The sequence below is a fragment of the Cannabis sativa genome, chromosome X (genome assembly GCF_029168945.1).
Source record: "Cannabis sativa cultivar Pink pepper isolate KNU-18-1 chromosome X, ASM2916894v1, whole genome shotgun sequence".
Taxonomy (NCBI): Eukaryota; Viridiplantae; Streptophyta; class Magnoliopsida; order Rosales; family Cannabaceae; genus Cannabis; species Cannabis sativa.
In genome coordinates, this window is record NC_083610.1 from 84,004,258 (window position 1) to 84,021,091 (window position 16,834).

The following is a 16,834-nucleotide window of genomic DNA, read 5'->3' on the forward strand; positions in this document are numbered from 1 at the left end:
GAAATATTATTTAATAAAAATAGGCAAAATTAAGTAGTTATATTTAATATCCTTGATAAATCATAATATATATGCATGGTTGTGTAACTTTTACTTTTCTACCGACCGAATAATTGTGATCAGTGATATAAAAGAGTGCATGCGCTTGGCCAACTCAAATTGGCATAGTGATCACAGCTAGGGATCACTGTTTTATGATATGATAAAAAGTGAAATTGAGGCAATTTAAAATGTGGGAAATCACTCATTTTCTAGTAAATCAAACCTTAAATTAACATATAAAAGCTTTGGGGATATTTCATGCTTTGTGGCCCACAGAAGTGACATTAATGATCATATTCATCCCCTTGAGGATTTCACCTTTTTTTTTTGTTCCAAACCTTACCTACTAATAATTATAAGAAAGCCATATTGGTAAAAACAAAAGAAAACAGAAGCTCAATACATGACACACAAAAGCTTTCTGATATATAGATCAGTACTACGTAGGAGCTAGTAGGGGCTTCTCTATTTTTTTTTTTAAAAAAAAGCCAAGCCAAAGTACTTCTTGCTGTAGTAGTAGCTAGTTAATTAATAAAAACAAGCTAGGTCAATATATCGATGAAGATGATGATGATTTAAACATTTTCGGTTGAAGAAGGAAGAAGTGGCTGAGTGAGAGAGGTCTTGATGTGGGCTGGTGTTCGGCTGCTGGCCGTGTGGTCTGGATTAGTACTGGCTTGGATTGCAGCCTTTTCTAGTGCAATGAACTTCCTTTCTTCACTTTTACCCCACAGCACCAAGTATAGTCCCACTATGATCAGCACCGCTCCAATGATCCTGTTACCATGCACCAATTTTATATTCACATTCCATGTACATACATAGATATATATATATACCATAATAAAAGACAATAAAATAATGTGAAGCCAAAACATTCTGTTGTATATTTATGTTAAGTACTTCTTCTCTTCACTATTATTAATGATGACTTCATGTACATATTAATTATTAATAATTCTGTACCTTATATAATTAATTAAACTCAATAATCTGTCACACGGTCGTTATTTGACATAGGAATTATGCATGAAATCCACTTAATTAATCGATCACTATCTTGGACTTTGATGTTAAAGATTTGTAGGTATATATATTCCGTTCATTTACAAGATCGTACGGTTGGGGTTGGATTTGTTTGTTAATAATTGGCCCAAAATATAATAAAAAGATTATTGTATGAGAAATATAAAGATTAGAATAAAAAGATTGATATATATAAGAGGTGGGGATAAGGACCCACTTACCCTCCTAAGTAAAATTGCTCGCCTAAGGCAATGGAGGCCATGATAGCGACAACAAGAGTCTGAACAGGTTGATACACAGCGACGAACACAGGGCCACCTCTGTCAATGCACCATATCTGTACAGCGAAGGCAATCCCTGATGCCACCACTCCCTGTGTAATATTATATATATTTTCAGTATCAATATATATATTACAGACAAAATACAATTTTATTTTCATATTTTAATAATAATAATAATAATAATAATAATAATTAAATAATATACTTTGGTTTCATTCTCGTGTATATAATTAAGTACATATAACCACAGGTCCACTCCACACTGCTTATTATGCATTATTGCATAGCAACTTGTTTTGTCATTTTAATACCTAGAAAAGTTGAAAAGAAAAAAGAGAGTAAAAAAAAAAAAAGAAGATAAAAGTATAATAAGTAATTTTCAGATTTCTATGTCTCAACCAGATCCGACTAACTGGTTAGTTATACTGTCACCACTTCCATTTTTTATTTTAGCACCACGTGAAAGTAAAAAAACCCTTTTGCCTTTCTCTTCTTACAACAATATTTGATTAGAGCTCTGACAGCCAGCTTTAACAGATATTAACGCGTATATATACCTCACCAGAAAGAGAGAGAGAGAGATAAATATATAGGTACATGCACGTTCCTAGCTAATTAGTGTCTTATCCAAATATATATACATATTAAGTCCTATATTGACATATTTGAGAGAACTAAAGCAGCATTAATAATTAATACTACTTGTTTACTAATAAAAAATGATAATTAATTAATAAGAAATGCTAAAAGATATACCATTTATCTTATAGCTATTGATTATATATATATATGGCTAAACATTGGTGTCACCTCTACGGTCAGCACCCTCTTATATGTTAATATCGTTACTGGTCCAATTAAGTATCGGGTTTCATATAATTTAATATAATAGCTTTTAGGGAGTATCGCTAACCAATCGGAACGTAACATGTCAAGAAGGTGCTAGGCACCACTGATGCCTAAAAATAATGCTCAATAACACCTGTAGGTGGTATTGCTCTTAATTAATTAATTACTCACCGCGTATAAAATGGTGAATACTTCTCCACCAGAGTGGAAAATCCAGGCCTGGGCGTCTCTCTCAACAATGGCAGCAATAATTACGAACTGAATAAGACCGAAGAAGCAGGTCCATGAGGTAACTGAGAGCCGTGCTGGGTACTTCTTCAGAACTGGGGCTTGCAGAACAAGCCATCCGGACCAAGAAAGGCAATGGCCTATAAGGTAAACGCAGCCGAGGGTCCAGTTCTTGCCGCTCGCATCTCCAAGAGATGGAAGAGACTCTAGTAAGGGTGCTGCCGCGCTCTGTAACGGTGGAGTTGGGCTGTAGATAGTGGGACCCTTGTATAAAGTGATGACTGAAGCTCCAGCCACGCAGAACATGGTTCCTATAACCTTTGATATACCGTCTTTTCTGTTTAGTCTCACTTGTTCAATCCTTCAAATACATATTAAGGAAGGATTAGCATAATATCAGGTATATATTTATTTATTTATTTATGATATTATATTCTACACACCGGAGTAAGGCTGCCATAAGAAAAGTTATAGCCGGGACTGAGTTTTGAATTGCAGAAGCAAAGGTTGGTGATGTGTTGTCCAGACCCAGTAAGTAGAATCCCTGGTTTGCTGTTATTCTGTATTATAATATACGATGATATACGATCAAAAATGCAAGTATATATACTTTTATTATTTAACTCTCGTTATTAAAGAGTATATCCTCCAAAAGTTGTTATTTTTCTCTTTTCATAGAGTACGTACGTGTATCATATATATATACGTACCCAACAAGTGCGAGAAGGAAAAACTGTATAGTGAAATTTAGGCTCATGGCAGGCCTCTCCTTCCTGGTTTGTAAAACATATAACTAATTAATTAAATCACCAAAAAGTTATTAACATGAATGTATAATATAGTGGCTTTGTTTGATTAATTACTTCTCTAAGAAATAGGCAAAGGGAAGGAGCAAAAGCAGGGCTATGATGTTCCTGTAAACTGGGAAGACGAGCTTACTAATGCCCATATTAAGGGCAGCTCTTGAAACAACATGAAACCCAGCATATCCAAATTGCAGGGCCAACATGGCTCCATGCAGCTGGAGCCTTTCCGGCACCGAACACCACATTGATGATCTCCTTCCGGAGGCTGAACCTGCTAAATCAGCCATTTGGGACGAGGCTACAGGCTCAATATGATCAACCAATAATAATCTTTATATATTAACTATATATGTATATGTAAAAGTAAGCCTAGCTTATTAGCTATCTTCTATCTATATGATATTGCACTAAAGAAACCGAGAGAGAGAAGAGAAAGAAGGAAAGTGATGAAAAACTCTAAGGGAGTAGGGACTTATAAATACAGAGAGGAAATGACTTAATGGGCTGAGATACCAATCGAGTGTGCTAAGGTATGGCCTACTAAGGGCCCTAAAAAGACGTTATGTCAACTGTTGCTAAGCTTCAAATGTTTTTGGTTGTCTCCCACATTCTACTATCTCTCTCTCTCCTTTGCTGACAAGACAGCCCCCATTCCACTCTATACTTAAAGTTATATACTCCCCGGGTAGAAAATTTGAAAGGAAAAAAGAAAAGAGAAAGAGTGAATTGAATTAATTGGTTATGTTGTATAACTGTCTGTCAGTCCAACTAAGAGAGTATTAGTGCCTAATTAACCTGATTGGAGAAAGTTTTGATATGATATATGAACCTGATTTGGAACAGAGAGAGATGAAATGGCTCACACACAATAGATGAGTTATGAGATTTTATATAACAGGATCCAATAGGAAAGTTAGTTATGTTATTTTAAATTCTGCACAGGTGATGTGCCATTTAGCATGATAACACATGTATAGAACATTGAGGAGTCCAGACGGGTAACTTTTCCTCAATGGTCCGACCAAAGAATTTTATACTTAAAACTGCCAAGTTAGCACATTTAGCAGGGATCTTTCGAGCAGAATCTATACGTGATTGTCCGCACAGATCTTCATTATCTAAAAATACGAAATTTTCCGAGCAAGGTAGTTTGTCATAAGGAGATCTTCAGAGATATTTTTCATAAATATTCTAGCACTCAAGTCTCGATCAAATTCCTAATTTTGTGGGATTGACTTGCACCGACAAGAAATAATAGGAAACCTTCATAGTTTTCCTATTTAGTTTTATTTGTTATGGGAAACGTAATTATTGAATTTTTACCCTATAAATAATGGAGTCATTTCATTGTCCAGGAGACCAAAATCTGAGGTTCAGTTCGGTTCTTGAGAGCTCTTACGCTGTCAAATAATTGCAAGATTTTTCATTAAGAATTATTAAGAAACTCACTTGGCTAGCTCCTTGTGATCTTTATAATTCTTCGAAGTAGTATAAGAAAAAAGAGAGTAGGTTATTACCATAATCAAGGGGCCGAACCTCTATAAACCATGTGATTTCCTTAATTATGTTATTTATCATCTATTATTTCATCACTTTAATTGACACAACGTCGTTGGCTAAAAGTGAGGTCAATATTTTACTATTACCATAATGAAGGAGTCGAACCTCTATAATTTCTTCATTCTTATTTGCTTAATTATATTATTGATTATCTATTATTTGATCACTTTAAATGACTAAACCTTATTGGCTAAAAATAAGGTACCTCAGCATTTTAGTGTTTATATTGAGAGCAAAAAGAACACAATTTTGTGATTCTGATTCTCCAAAAGTTGTCATATTAATGGTTCTGAGTATTAGGAGGACCCACACCACTCTTTCAATTGATCCAATGGCCAGAGATCCTAATGTGCAAACTCTTGATAATCGAAGAGATCCAGTAGTGATAAATCCTGGTCCGAGCACTCATTTGCCTCCACAAGCTCCACCGAAAGGAGGACGGGGAATAACAACCCCTCTGATAGGATTCACTCCGAGCACATAAGAAACTGGGACCACCTGTACGCACAATAGAGAAAATAGGCTGGATACCGGAGATCCACCAATCGGAGAGCCTCGAGTGGAGATTGGTAATATTTCTTTAACATGGTAATATTTTTTACCACAATCGATACAAGGACACCAAATTTTTTCAGGATCGCTACAATTCTTTAGGGCAAACTCTAAAAAGTTTTTGAATCCTTTTTGAAATTGTGGGGTTTCTCTCTTCTCTTCCACCCATGATTTATCCATTTTAAAAATAAAAATAAATTCCTAACAAACAAGATAGAAAAAAAAAATTAAAAGTTGCTAAAAAAATCCTAAGCACGCTTAGTAATTAAATATTAAAAAATATGTTCATTTAAGAATCCTAAAAAAATTTGGCAGAGTTTCCCCTATTTTTACAAAATTTGGCAAAGGTTCCCCTATTTTTACAAATTTATTCAATTTAATAACTATCTAACAATGCAACAAACAATGCAATTAAATCGGGTAACAAGAAAAAATAATCATAAAAGCATTTAACAATATAATAATTGTCACTCATCCGACCGCAATACATTTATATCGTAGAACCTACTTCACTACAGATGAATTTCTAACATATTCAATCTCCTCTAATAGCTTTATAATTAGTAAAAATTTGTTGGTCAATAATGTATCTCTAACTAGCAGTTAATGATCATCGATATTTTGATTCGTTTTCTAATAGTTATCCACAACCTACAATATTAAATACAATTTAAAAATATTTAAATTAAAATTAAGTGAGAATAGTAACAAGTAACTAATAAATATATAACTAGTGACTACATACTTATATAATTACACATTATTTAGCACTACAATTAATTTATACTTACTATATATTCTTATTACATTACATTATATTACTATTCATATTACCATTTTTATTACATTACAATAAGCCAATTACACCTAATTAATAATTTTATTCATGAAAGTTTCTTACTAAGTATTAAAAGTTTCAAACTAAAAATATATAATTTATTACATTACATTACATTACTAGCTATTTCTGTTACCATTTCATTGTCAAGACTATTAAAATTACTATATAACTCAAAAGTTCTAAACTAAGTATATATATAAATATATTTTTTTGTCATAGCAAAAATTTCTACCATCTCATATAAAATTCTATCAATAACTCACTTAAATATTATAAAAATCAAATCTTTAAGAACTAAAAAAATAAAAAATGATACATAATAAACAATTCCTAAACTAGAAGATATTATTAACAAAAAAAAAACAATCAGTTTTTTATTTTCTTGTAAACCCAAAAAAAAATAGTAGAAAAAAATGCAAAGATAATTAAATATTTAAAATAAAAAAATAGGAGAAAATAAAGAAGAAAATCATACCTTAATCGTTTGAGCTGCTGGGTTTGGGTAATTTTGGAATGGGCGAGAGGCTCACTGGGTTTGGGCGAGGGTTTCTGGGTTTGGGAGGGTTTCTGGCAAGAGGTCAATAGCAGAGGATATGTTGAGGTGTGTATAATATGTGTGATGATCTATCGCGAGATGGGAGAAGTGTTTTTCGGGAAAGACTTTTTATCTCGGTTATTTAGTTAAAACCGGGATAAAAGGGTTTCACAGTAAACCCTTTTATCCTAGTTTCTAACTAATAGCTAGGATAGAAGGTTTCCCTAAAAACTTTAATCCCTGTTTGGCTAGCCCATAAAAATCGAATTTTGAACTTATTTTTTTACCTTTGATATTTTCTTTTAACATTCTACCAAACAGGGCCGTTGTCTAAAAAAAAATTTTGCTGCATATTTGAGGAACTAAATCTAAAAGTGGGATATAAAGTCTCAATATATCTTTTATCCTATTTTTTATATTTGTTAACTAAAAAAGTAAGATAAAAGGTCCCTTTTCTTGTAGTGCTTAGCAGACAGAGCTGGGCGGGCTTCGAGTATGCCAGCAACCCTAGGATGGACCCTATACGTTCAAGAAGTAGGCAGATAACTCCTCCAAACTTTCTTTAATGCCCAGATGAAGCACATGTAACCTTCTCCACGTATTTGGTCAGGGTACTAGTAATGTTGCATCTCAGGCTCTAGAGATGTTGTGTGCTCGGTACTCACTTTCCAGTCTTTAAAGTTAGAATTTAAAAGGTTGTCACTAGATGAAGATAAACTTACACAGAGTCGAGGATGATCTTCATACAAGAGTTTGAGTAAGTCCTAGTTGATATGGTGCTTGTCTTCCCAGAAATCACCAGGATTCATCTACAGAAAGATGGGTGACAAGAAAATGAGAGTTGGGCGGATGGAAAGTTGAAAATCTAGTTTTATATGCCGACCAGGCAAGATTAAAGACAAAAAGAAGGGATTTTATTCAAAAATAGAATTTCCAAACCCAGAAGTTCAAAACCTCAAAAGATACCTGGAAATCTTTAGAATCCCATGAACGGGTGAAAATGAATGACTTTAGGTCAAAATTGATACGCAATTAGAGAATAAGAAATTATAATCGAATGTTAGTCAAAGTTACAAGTCCTAATTTCATCTATACTATGATCAGCCAAGAACAATTCAAGAATAGATAAATTTACAGCAAGAAATCCAGAAAATAATGCGTACATTCAACGAATATTACATAAAGTAGAGGGAAAAGTAACTTACTCACTATTCGAAGCTTTTTTAATCTGCTAAGAGGGTAATGTCAATTGATTTTCTAACAACCTTTCTTCAAAGATTTGAGAGTAAAATATATAAAAAAAAAATTTGCTCTGGTTCTTTAGAAATAAAAATGGCTAAAAATTTTCCATGGAGGTTTAAACCCCTTTTATTGGCACCTAAAAGAGGAAGTTAATTCATTTAATGTTCAAAATTTGGGGTTTTCCCCCAAAAGTGTATGTTAAGTATTCATTATGGAAGTACAGACGTCACGCATGCAGTATCACTCAACTGTCAGTGCATGACTCGAGGTACAACTTTTAAGAGGTATTTAATGCCCCAACACCGAAGAGACTCTCAATCAAGTCACATCAGTCAACTTCAACAACTAGGACACATATCACCCATCTGGACAACTTCCTAGTCAAATGAAGTCCATGTGCAACTAGGAAAGTCTCGCGTAGACTTGGGTGGTAAATGTTATCCTAATTTTTGTATTGTGACATGGCACCTGACTGGATGACAAATGTCTTGCATTTCTCAACCTGGGCGAATGGTTTTACTCCTAGCATGCAACCCATAAAGATTGATATGATGATCCAAGTTATACGTACATAGCAGGATGTTCAATCAGATTCATTGATGGATATCCGACCAGCTTGATCGTGTGATCAACTTGCATGCACCAGCCAGGGGATGCGAGTTAGCAATTTCAAAAGTGGTCGATGCTATCTCCAAACTTTCATGTCAAGAAGCAATCCCTACATTTGTGGGATTAATTCGTACCTTAAGAGAATAAAGGTAATCAGTCTAGATTTCCTAATTTTCTCACTGTAATTATAGAAACATGCTAATTTCCTATTTTATTTCTTATAGATTAAGAGAAATCATTCCTATGTAATTAGCCCCTATAAATAGTGGTCTCATTTTACTATTTAGGGATACGAAATTAATCAGAGATAACATTCAAAAGAGAAACTTCGATGTAAGAGTGAATTACTCAAATATCTTTATAAGAGCTTTCGAGAAGGAATACTTTATTCTTCATCTCACAAGTTAATACAACTAAAAGGGGAGTATGCTATTACCACTATCTTGGGACTGAATCTCTATAATCTAGTGTTTTCTTTACTTATTACTCTTTACTTTCTATTATTTATTTAATTTTATCACTTTAATTAAGACTCACTGTCATTGGCTAAAAGTGAGGTCAGCACTTGAAATAATGCCTAGTGTTAGGAACTGGTTCTTGAGAGGTGAATACTCTTTTATTAAGTCAGATTGTATGCTTTTAATTTTGATTTGAAACTGTCTTTCAACAAAGGCATTGAATTAAATAAATACTGATGACGCTGCAAACTACTTTCATAGGAAAAATCCACACAAACTTGGTAAAATCATCTACAAAACTTAGGTAATATTTTTAACCATCCATGGAAGTGTAAAAATCAAATATCTGTATGAACTAATTCAAAAGGAGTATTGTTTTATTTTTAGTGGATTTAAAACTGACTTAATGCAATTTACCTAATTGACTAGTAATCAAAAAATGTCACAAATTTACATTTGAATTGAGGACTAACATGAGATAAAAATTTGGCTAAAACTAGCCAGGAAGAGTGTCTAAGCCTACAATGCTAATGAAAAATAGTTTTACATGATTACTAGTAGTAGTAGTACAATTAAGAGCAGAGGGAATACAACTTTTACTTCCCTAGTTTGACTTGATTCTTAAAGGACATATGACTTTGGAAGCTGACTTGGAGTTTGTACAGGCCATCACTGAGGGAACCCTTCAGAAGAACTTACCTCGTTGTCTTGTCCTTAATAAAACAACAAACATCATTATACTCTAGAGAAACATTATTATCTCTAGTAAATTGAGAAATGCTCAAAAGAATTTTGGTAATATTAGGAACATGTAAGATATCTTTGAGAATAAGAAAACGATTAGAAACTTTCGTTAAGACAAAATTGGAACCAATTTGAAGAATATGTATAGAAGAAATACAACCAACAACTAATTTAGCTTTGCCTTTGTAGTCTACTGTGTTATGCAATTTCTAAGAGTCTGCGGTCATGTGATGCATGACTGCAATGTCAAGAAACCATGCACCAGAAATGTCATTTGTTGTTGGAGTTTCTACAAGATTTGCTTGAGGATTTTTTGTACTAACATTGTTTGAGTTTCCTGAGGAATAAGCTCTAGTGAAAGTGATATCAAACCTACGGTAACACTTTTGAGTTGTGTGGCCAATTCTCCCACACTACTGACAAATAGGTATGTTGCCTTGTCGTCCACGATTATTGGTGTAGCCTCTTCCTCCCTTGTAATTTCCTCTTTGACCACGACCATTGTACCCTCCCCTATTGTTGTTGTTCAAGGAAATATTGGCAAGATTAGCTTGAACATTGGAGAGAGTATCAGTGGTGTGCTTAGTTATTCGAAGTTCATGACTGTGCAACATGAACTCTTCTTACAGACTCAAAGGATTCTCACGAGAAATGAGATTAACAATGAAAACTTCATACTCTTGTCCCAGTCATCCAAGAATGTACAAAACAATCGGTTAACCAGCAGCAACAAGAGCATTTACATAACACTTCATTTTGAAGAAGTACTCTTTGATTGAGGACGATCCTTTCTTGGTAGCTTGAAGAATGCCACAAACTTGCTGAATTTTGGTTCTCGATCTTGATAGAAAAAGTTATGTTAAAGTAGTCCAAATCTCAAGTGAAGTTCGACAGTTGATCACGTGTCTCAGCTTTGGTTTAGACATAGAATTTATCATATCTAGTGCATTAGAAATTAATCGAACCTTAACCATTGAAGATAAGCAGAGTTAGAAAGATTACCTTCAATAATCTAAGGTGGTGGAAGAATTGTTCCAAGCACATTAGCCGTTAAGATTGCAAGCTCTTACGACAGCTAAGACGAGAGATCTCCAGAATATGTAATTGTATCTCTCTAATCGTAGATTTAACAGAAGAAGGTTGTTGTTTGGAAGACCTGCTTGTGGAGCATCTGGAGCAGGTTGGATTGGTTGAGTTGTGATAGGAAGAGCACCATTGCCTTTGACTTGACCTCCATTGTTACAGGAATTAGCTCCATTCGACGCAATTTTGGCTCTGATACCATGAAAAGATTTGGAACAGAGAGAGAGATGAAATGGCTCACACACAATAGGAAAGTTAGTTACAACAGCTGGTACTAAGAACATGAAACGAGAAATTAGATACCACAGAAAAGTAACAGAATTGTTAGCTAACAAATCAACTAACTTATCTTGACAAACCTAATTGGAGAAAGTTGTGTAATGACCATTCCATTTTTCAATTTAGCTTAATAATTTATCAAAAAAATTGAAAATCCGAATCACAATCACAAGGTAGATAGGATTTTTAGAACACTAGGTTAGTTAAAAACAAATAGTTTAATTTCTCAAATAGATTATAAATATATAATTGTTATTCAACTACTTTCACTAACTACGTACTACTAGGAGCATTGTTATTAAACACTTTAAAAGTGTCAACACCATATCGATGTGGCACATTGTGAGTGATTAGCAGTTTCTTATATTATTTATTAAGGATATTGGTAGCTAAAATACCTGAATTTTACGGTTTGTAACACTTAACCACAAAAACTGGATTTTTGGCGGCTAAACTACCTAAACTCGGGTTCTGTTTTGCTCTGCACACCTCCGTCCAAAAATCACAGTTAAGTGCCAAGGTGGACAGTCCACGTGTACGCACTTGTACACATTGCAAATTTTTAGTGGTCCACGTAATTTTAATTTTAAAAAATAATTATAAATATTTTTAAAAAAAATTAAAAAAAAATCTTTTTTTTCTCTTTCTCTTTCTTCTCGAATCCAGAACCCCTTCTTCTTCTTCTTCTTCTTCTTCTTCTTCTTCTTCTTCTTCTTCTTCTTCTTCTTCTTCTTCTTCTTCTTCTTCTTCTTCTTCTTCTGCCATTACTACAATCAAAACCCCAAAATCCCTAAAACCACCCCTGAAACCACCATCACCACTAAACCCTAACATAGCACACCCTCAGCGGACAGATTCCGAGAGGTTCCCCAATCGGTAGCCGTGCTGATCAAACATCTCCTTACCATCATAGCTCGCCGCTCACACAACCGAACCCTTCCTGTTCAGACCTTGCTCACACAAGCGCTTCGAACCGCATCCACCTCACCCGCGATCGCCTCATCGCAGTCTCCGGTTCCGTCGCCACCGGCTCCAGATGTCATGATCTATGACTGCCTCGCTGAGGCCGTCAAATCCAAGCTCCTGCAGCTCGAGAACCCCGACCCTCGTTTTTTAAATATTTACCGAGATGTGGAACTAAATATGTAACAGTAAGATACTTAAGAAAGAAAGTGCGTAGCTAATCAAACTAAATCAACCTAACAATACTTAAGTAAGATAACTATAATTCCTCTTTCACATTTCCATCATTCTGCGTTGTCTTCTTCTTCTGGAGCTCCTCAATAACCTCCTCTAATGGAAGATCTCCAGGCCTTCGAAAAACTTGATCCCCAATTTTCACCTCATATGCCTCTGCTTGACCCAACACAAACTCTTTCAACTATTATGACAAAAAAAAAAGGCGCAGAAAACAGTTCACAACCCCAAGATCTATTACAAATTGACTACAAACTATATGTACAGAGAGAGAAAGAGCTCACCTCTGAAACATCTTGTCCTCTTTCCATAGTGAACATGATAGTGCTGAGATCAACGCCCATGAACTTGGCTTCAATAGCTCCAGTTTTCAGAACTTTTGTCCATTTTTTTTTAATTTTTATAAAGAGAAAGAAAAGAAAAAGAGAGAGAAAAAAAGAAAAAAAAGATTTTTTTTAATTTTTTTTTAAATATTTATAATTATTTTTTAAAATTAAAATTACGTGGACCACTAAAAATTTACCACGTGTACAAGTGCGTACATGCGGATAGTCCACCGTGGCACTTAACTGTGATTTTTGGACGGATGTGAGCAGAGCAAAACGGAACCGGGGTTTAAGTAGTTTAGCCGCCAAAAATTCAGTTTTTGTGGTTAAATGTTACAAACCGTAAAGTTCAAGTGGTTTAACCGCCAATATCCCTATTTATTACATCAAAATATATGAGATTCAATATTAAATTGCATCAATAACAATATTACTTGTACCTTAAGGTGTCTCTTAACATTTCTCCCACTACTACCAATCATTCATTAGATCATCCCTTTCTCAATCAAATTCTAAAACCTTGGTATAAAAATATAGAAAAACATATATTTTTTTCCCATTTAAACTCTGATTGGGCACTACAAAAAATCTTACTTCTACTCACAACTAACGATAAAAAGGTTGTAATTATAAATTATTATTATTCTGTTGTACAATGTCTGTGACTAAAAGTATTAGTCAAAAATTACAATTTGTTGTGACTTAATGTATTTTTAGTCACAAAATATTTGTTGTGACTAAAACTAAATTAGTGACAACTTATAATTAAATACTATGTTTTAGTCACAAGTAACTTTTTATTGTGACTAAAAATTAAAATTAATCACAACAAATTTATGTTATGATTAAAATATTGTCACTAAAAGTAACAGTTTTTTGTAATGTAGGTTATATAGCTTGAGCCGAGTTGGCACCATCTGACCGTCTAGCAATATAAATAAATGGTCAGTTATGAAAAGTCACTCTGGTTTTTTTTTATTTTTAAGGAATTAATACTCATCAGGATCATTGAAGTTGTATTTTATTTTGGTTTAGTTTTTGGAATTTGTAATGAAAATTTATTAGAAATATAAAGAGTGGTATTTGAGACACCGGCCATGGCATTAATATTAATGATATATGAGAGTAGGAGGGAGCCGCCATTGATAGATATATAGCGCGCACGAGGGGAAGTGGTTTAGGTAGGTACCCCCCATGCCTTCTCAATTGACCTCTTTTCCCGTGAAACCCTCTAAACCCTACCACATTGGATCATCACCTTTATTACTTGTATTTTTGTGTATATATATTTCTATTATGTATCTTCTTTTATATTTCTATTTTCTTTATATATACAAATATATATATATATATCTGTGACCATTATAATTATTTTATGTTGATGAACTACTTTCCTTTGTATTTTATAGTCAAACATTTCTATCTCTACAACTTGAGACCTTCTATTTAAATGTATATATATGACATTACTACTTTTTTCTTATATAATATTAGGTTCTTTAACTTTAGTCGGTATATACTAGTATATTATTAATCCTCTGCATAGTACTAGTGTGTAGTGTGTGTACACATGTCATATATCATTCATATATATATATATAACTTACATCTGCTTGTGGAAAGAAATCACACATGGATTCCTGCGATTCTTTCAGATGAAATCATGATTAGTTTATAGACGAAGTATTTAAAAATTCTATTAGTCATGGTCAATGTTGATCAAGAAAAGTTTTGCCATGCTCATGGGCAAACTCATTATAAGTAAGCATAGTGATTATAGAATAGAACCTCTAAATAAGAATATACTTGGGATCAAAAAAATAATATTCTAATTGAGAGGTTATAACTAAATAGAGTTACACTTAAAAAGAAAAATCAAAATATCAAAAAATATCAATGTAACAAAATTACCAGTAAACAATTCTTAATACTATATTATATTAAAATTATTTTCGAGTATATATAATATTTATACATGTACTATAATTTGAAATAAAATTCTTAATTCTACATAAATAAATTTTAAAAAAAATATGTATATATAGAGGTATATTTTATTAATACGGGACTTTAAAAATGTATAACTAATTATAATATAGAGATTATTCTTATTTATAACTGGTCCAAATTAAGACTCTTGAATAGAAAATTCTTAAATAAAGGTTCTACTGTATTTATAATACATGTAAAAAAAAATGGAGTATATATTGATTTTTTTTTTTTGGAAAGGAATGTATTTTAGTCTACCTTCTACATTTTGTATTCTATTAATTTATTATGTACCAACAGAAAGAAAAATTGAAATAAAAATAGCTTAGGCTAATTGATTAATATCTATACAAATAGTGCTATCATAATTAACGCTCTAGATTGTAATTGCGTTATATGTATCAAAAACTAAAGTAGTGTAGAATATATGTTGGAAAATTATACATGATTTGGGTTATATATATTCATGCCTGACTAATTGACCTTTAATAGTTAGAGTTCGATATTTAGTTAACATGACATTCAGATTTTCACAGTATGAAATTAAATTAAGGGGATAATTCACACAAAACATTAACTATATCTTTTTCGTTGGAACAAGAAGAAAGAAACAACTACCATATGGTTAAAGATTAGGGGATCTTCTTTTGGACAAGGGCCCAGGCCCACCATTATTTGAAGAAATAATAATAATAATAAAAAGTTGAAAATAAAAAATAAAATGCACACCCATTAGGTACGGACATATATATATTTATACTATATAGTATAAAAAAGTAGCCAACAAGAAGAATCCATCTTTTCTGGAATTTTGCTTTAAATGATCATAAAAATCAAGTGAAAAACCTTTAACATGTCCACAACTATTAGTTATATCTCTATTGATTATTAATTAATAAAAGATCAAATAAAATGAATGAACTAAATTAAAGGGCCTCTAACTTTTGTTTAGCAAATTAGACACGTTGATTTTCTTTCTAATTAAAGAGCTTAATCGTATACTCATCACAACACAAATATATTTATATATAGAAATAATTAAGGAGGTGTTTCCACTAATATAAGACTAAAGTTTTTTCCCACTCCCAAAGTTTCAACCTGCTCTTCACTTTAAGGGACAGGCTGCCCCCCATCAATTGACACCACCATCATTCTAATTTTCACAATACAAGAGTTTGCCCAACAAGAGTATTTTGGCTTTTAGATTGGGATTAGATTTTTGTTATTGTGATTAGTCTTATTTTTATGACATAATATTATTTTATTTTGTTTTGTCTTCTTGACTCGTCATAAAATTATTGTTAACTGCTGACATTAACAAATTCTCTATCAAAGTAGTTGTTAGTGTTCAAACTGTAAAGAGTTAAATGCTCCTACAATAGTGGAAATTGAATATAGTTGTTTTAAAGGTTAACTTAGATATGTAATTTTTTTTATTTAATTTTATTTTGGTTTTATTTGTTAAACGATTTTAGAATTAGACGTTTTGGTTGATTCCTTTTTTTAATTCTAATTTTAATCAGTTTTCTAATAAAGGAGATATTCAGATTAATTTGTAAACTATTATTTTAGATTGCATTTAATAAGAATGAATAAAATCATAAGAACATAGAATAGAAAGAATAAAAATAGAATAAAATTTAAAATTTATAAAAAAAATAAAATTAATAAACTTTTTTTCATCATGCATTAGAATATTCTTTCATTCAGTTTACTAAAATAGTAGAAAAACCATTCTATTTCAATACTTTAATATGCAACCAAACAAAAAAAAATAGAAGGAAAATTGTTTCTTTTTCATTCTATTTTATTTCATTACCTTCGATCAAACGTTACCTTAATTCATTACTATTAATAAAACTGTATAGTTTATTAAAAAATAAAAAATAATAATAATGAAAGTATATATTTGTTTAAAAATAATAATAAAAGTGAGAGTGGGAGAAAAGAGGGAAGGAACGAGGTCTCTGGGTGTGACCCGGCCTGCATGAACCGGTCGGACAACACCCTGACCAAGCCAGTTGTTATCTTTCTTTCTGACTCACATAACAACATGCCTGACAGCTAAAATGGATTTCGTTTGCACGAGAGAATCTTCCAACTTATCTCTCTCGTCCACACTCAAATATGTCAACTAATTTCTTTTTTCTTTCTAATTTCTTTTACTAAAAAAAAAAAATAAAG

The 16,834-nt window shown here is 32.5% G+C and overlaps 2 protein-coding genes across 2 annotated transcripts; both read right to left on the bottom strand.

The window, feature by feature from the left end:
• Window positions 1-247: 247 nt before the first annotated feature.
• On the bottom strand, window positions 248-3,896 carry LOC115701376 (protein WALLS ARE THIN 1). Its single transcript, XM_030629161.2, has 6 exons — window positions 3,293-3,896; window positions 3,140-3,202; window positions 2,873-2,989; window positions 2,373-2,790; window positions 1,290-1,441; window positions 248-819 (listed from the first exon to the last, which is right to left on the bottom strand). The coding sequence occupies exons 1-6, from the start codon at window positions 3,520-3,522 to the stop codon at window positions 618-620; spliced, it is 1,182 nt and encodes a 393-aa protein (XP_030485021.2). The 5' UTR covers window positions 3,523-3,896; the 3' UTR covers window positions 248-617.
• An 8,382-nt stretch (window positions 3,897-12,278) lies between these two features.
• LOC115696768 (uncharacterized) lies at window positions 12,279-12,724 on the bottom strand (the record flags this gene model as incomplete). Its single annotated transcript, XM_030623655.2, has 2 exons — window positions 12,279-12,519; window positions 12,620-12,724. Coding segments are annotated over 2 exons (264 nt in total), but the record flags the coding sequence as incomplete, so codon positions are not given.
• Window positions 12,725-16,834: the final 4,110 nt, after the last annotated feature.

Excerpts from the sequence above, each read along its gene's own strand:
- LOC115701376 (XM_030629161.2), bottom strand. The coding sequence starts at position 3,522 with ATGGCTGATTTAGCAGGTTCAGCCTCCGGAAGGAGATCATCAATGTGG. Across the intron at positions 2,990-3,139 it reads TTCCTTCTCGCACTTGTTGG|AATAACAGCAAACCAGGGAT; the intron begins GTACGTATATAT and ends ATTATAATACAG. Across the intron at positions 1,442-2,372 it reads TATTCACCATTTTATACGCG|GGAGTGGTGGCATCAGGGAT; the intron begins GTGAGTAATTAA and ends AATATTACACAG.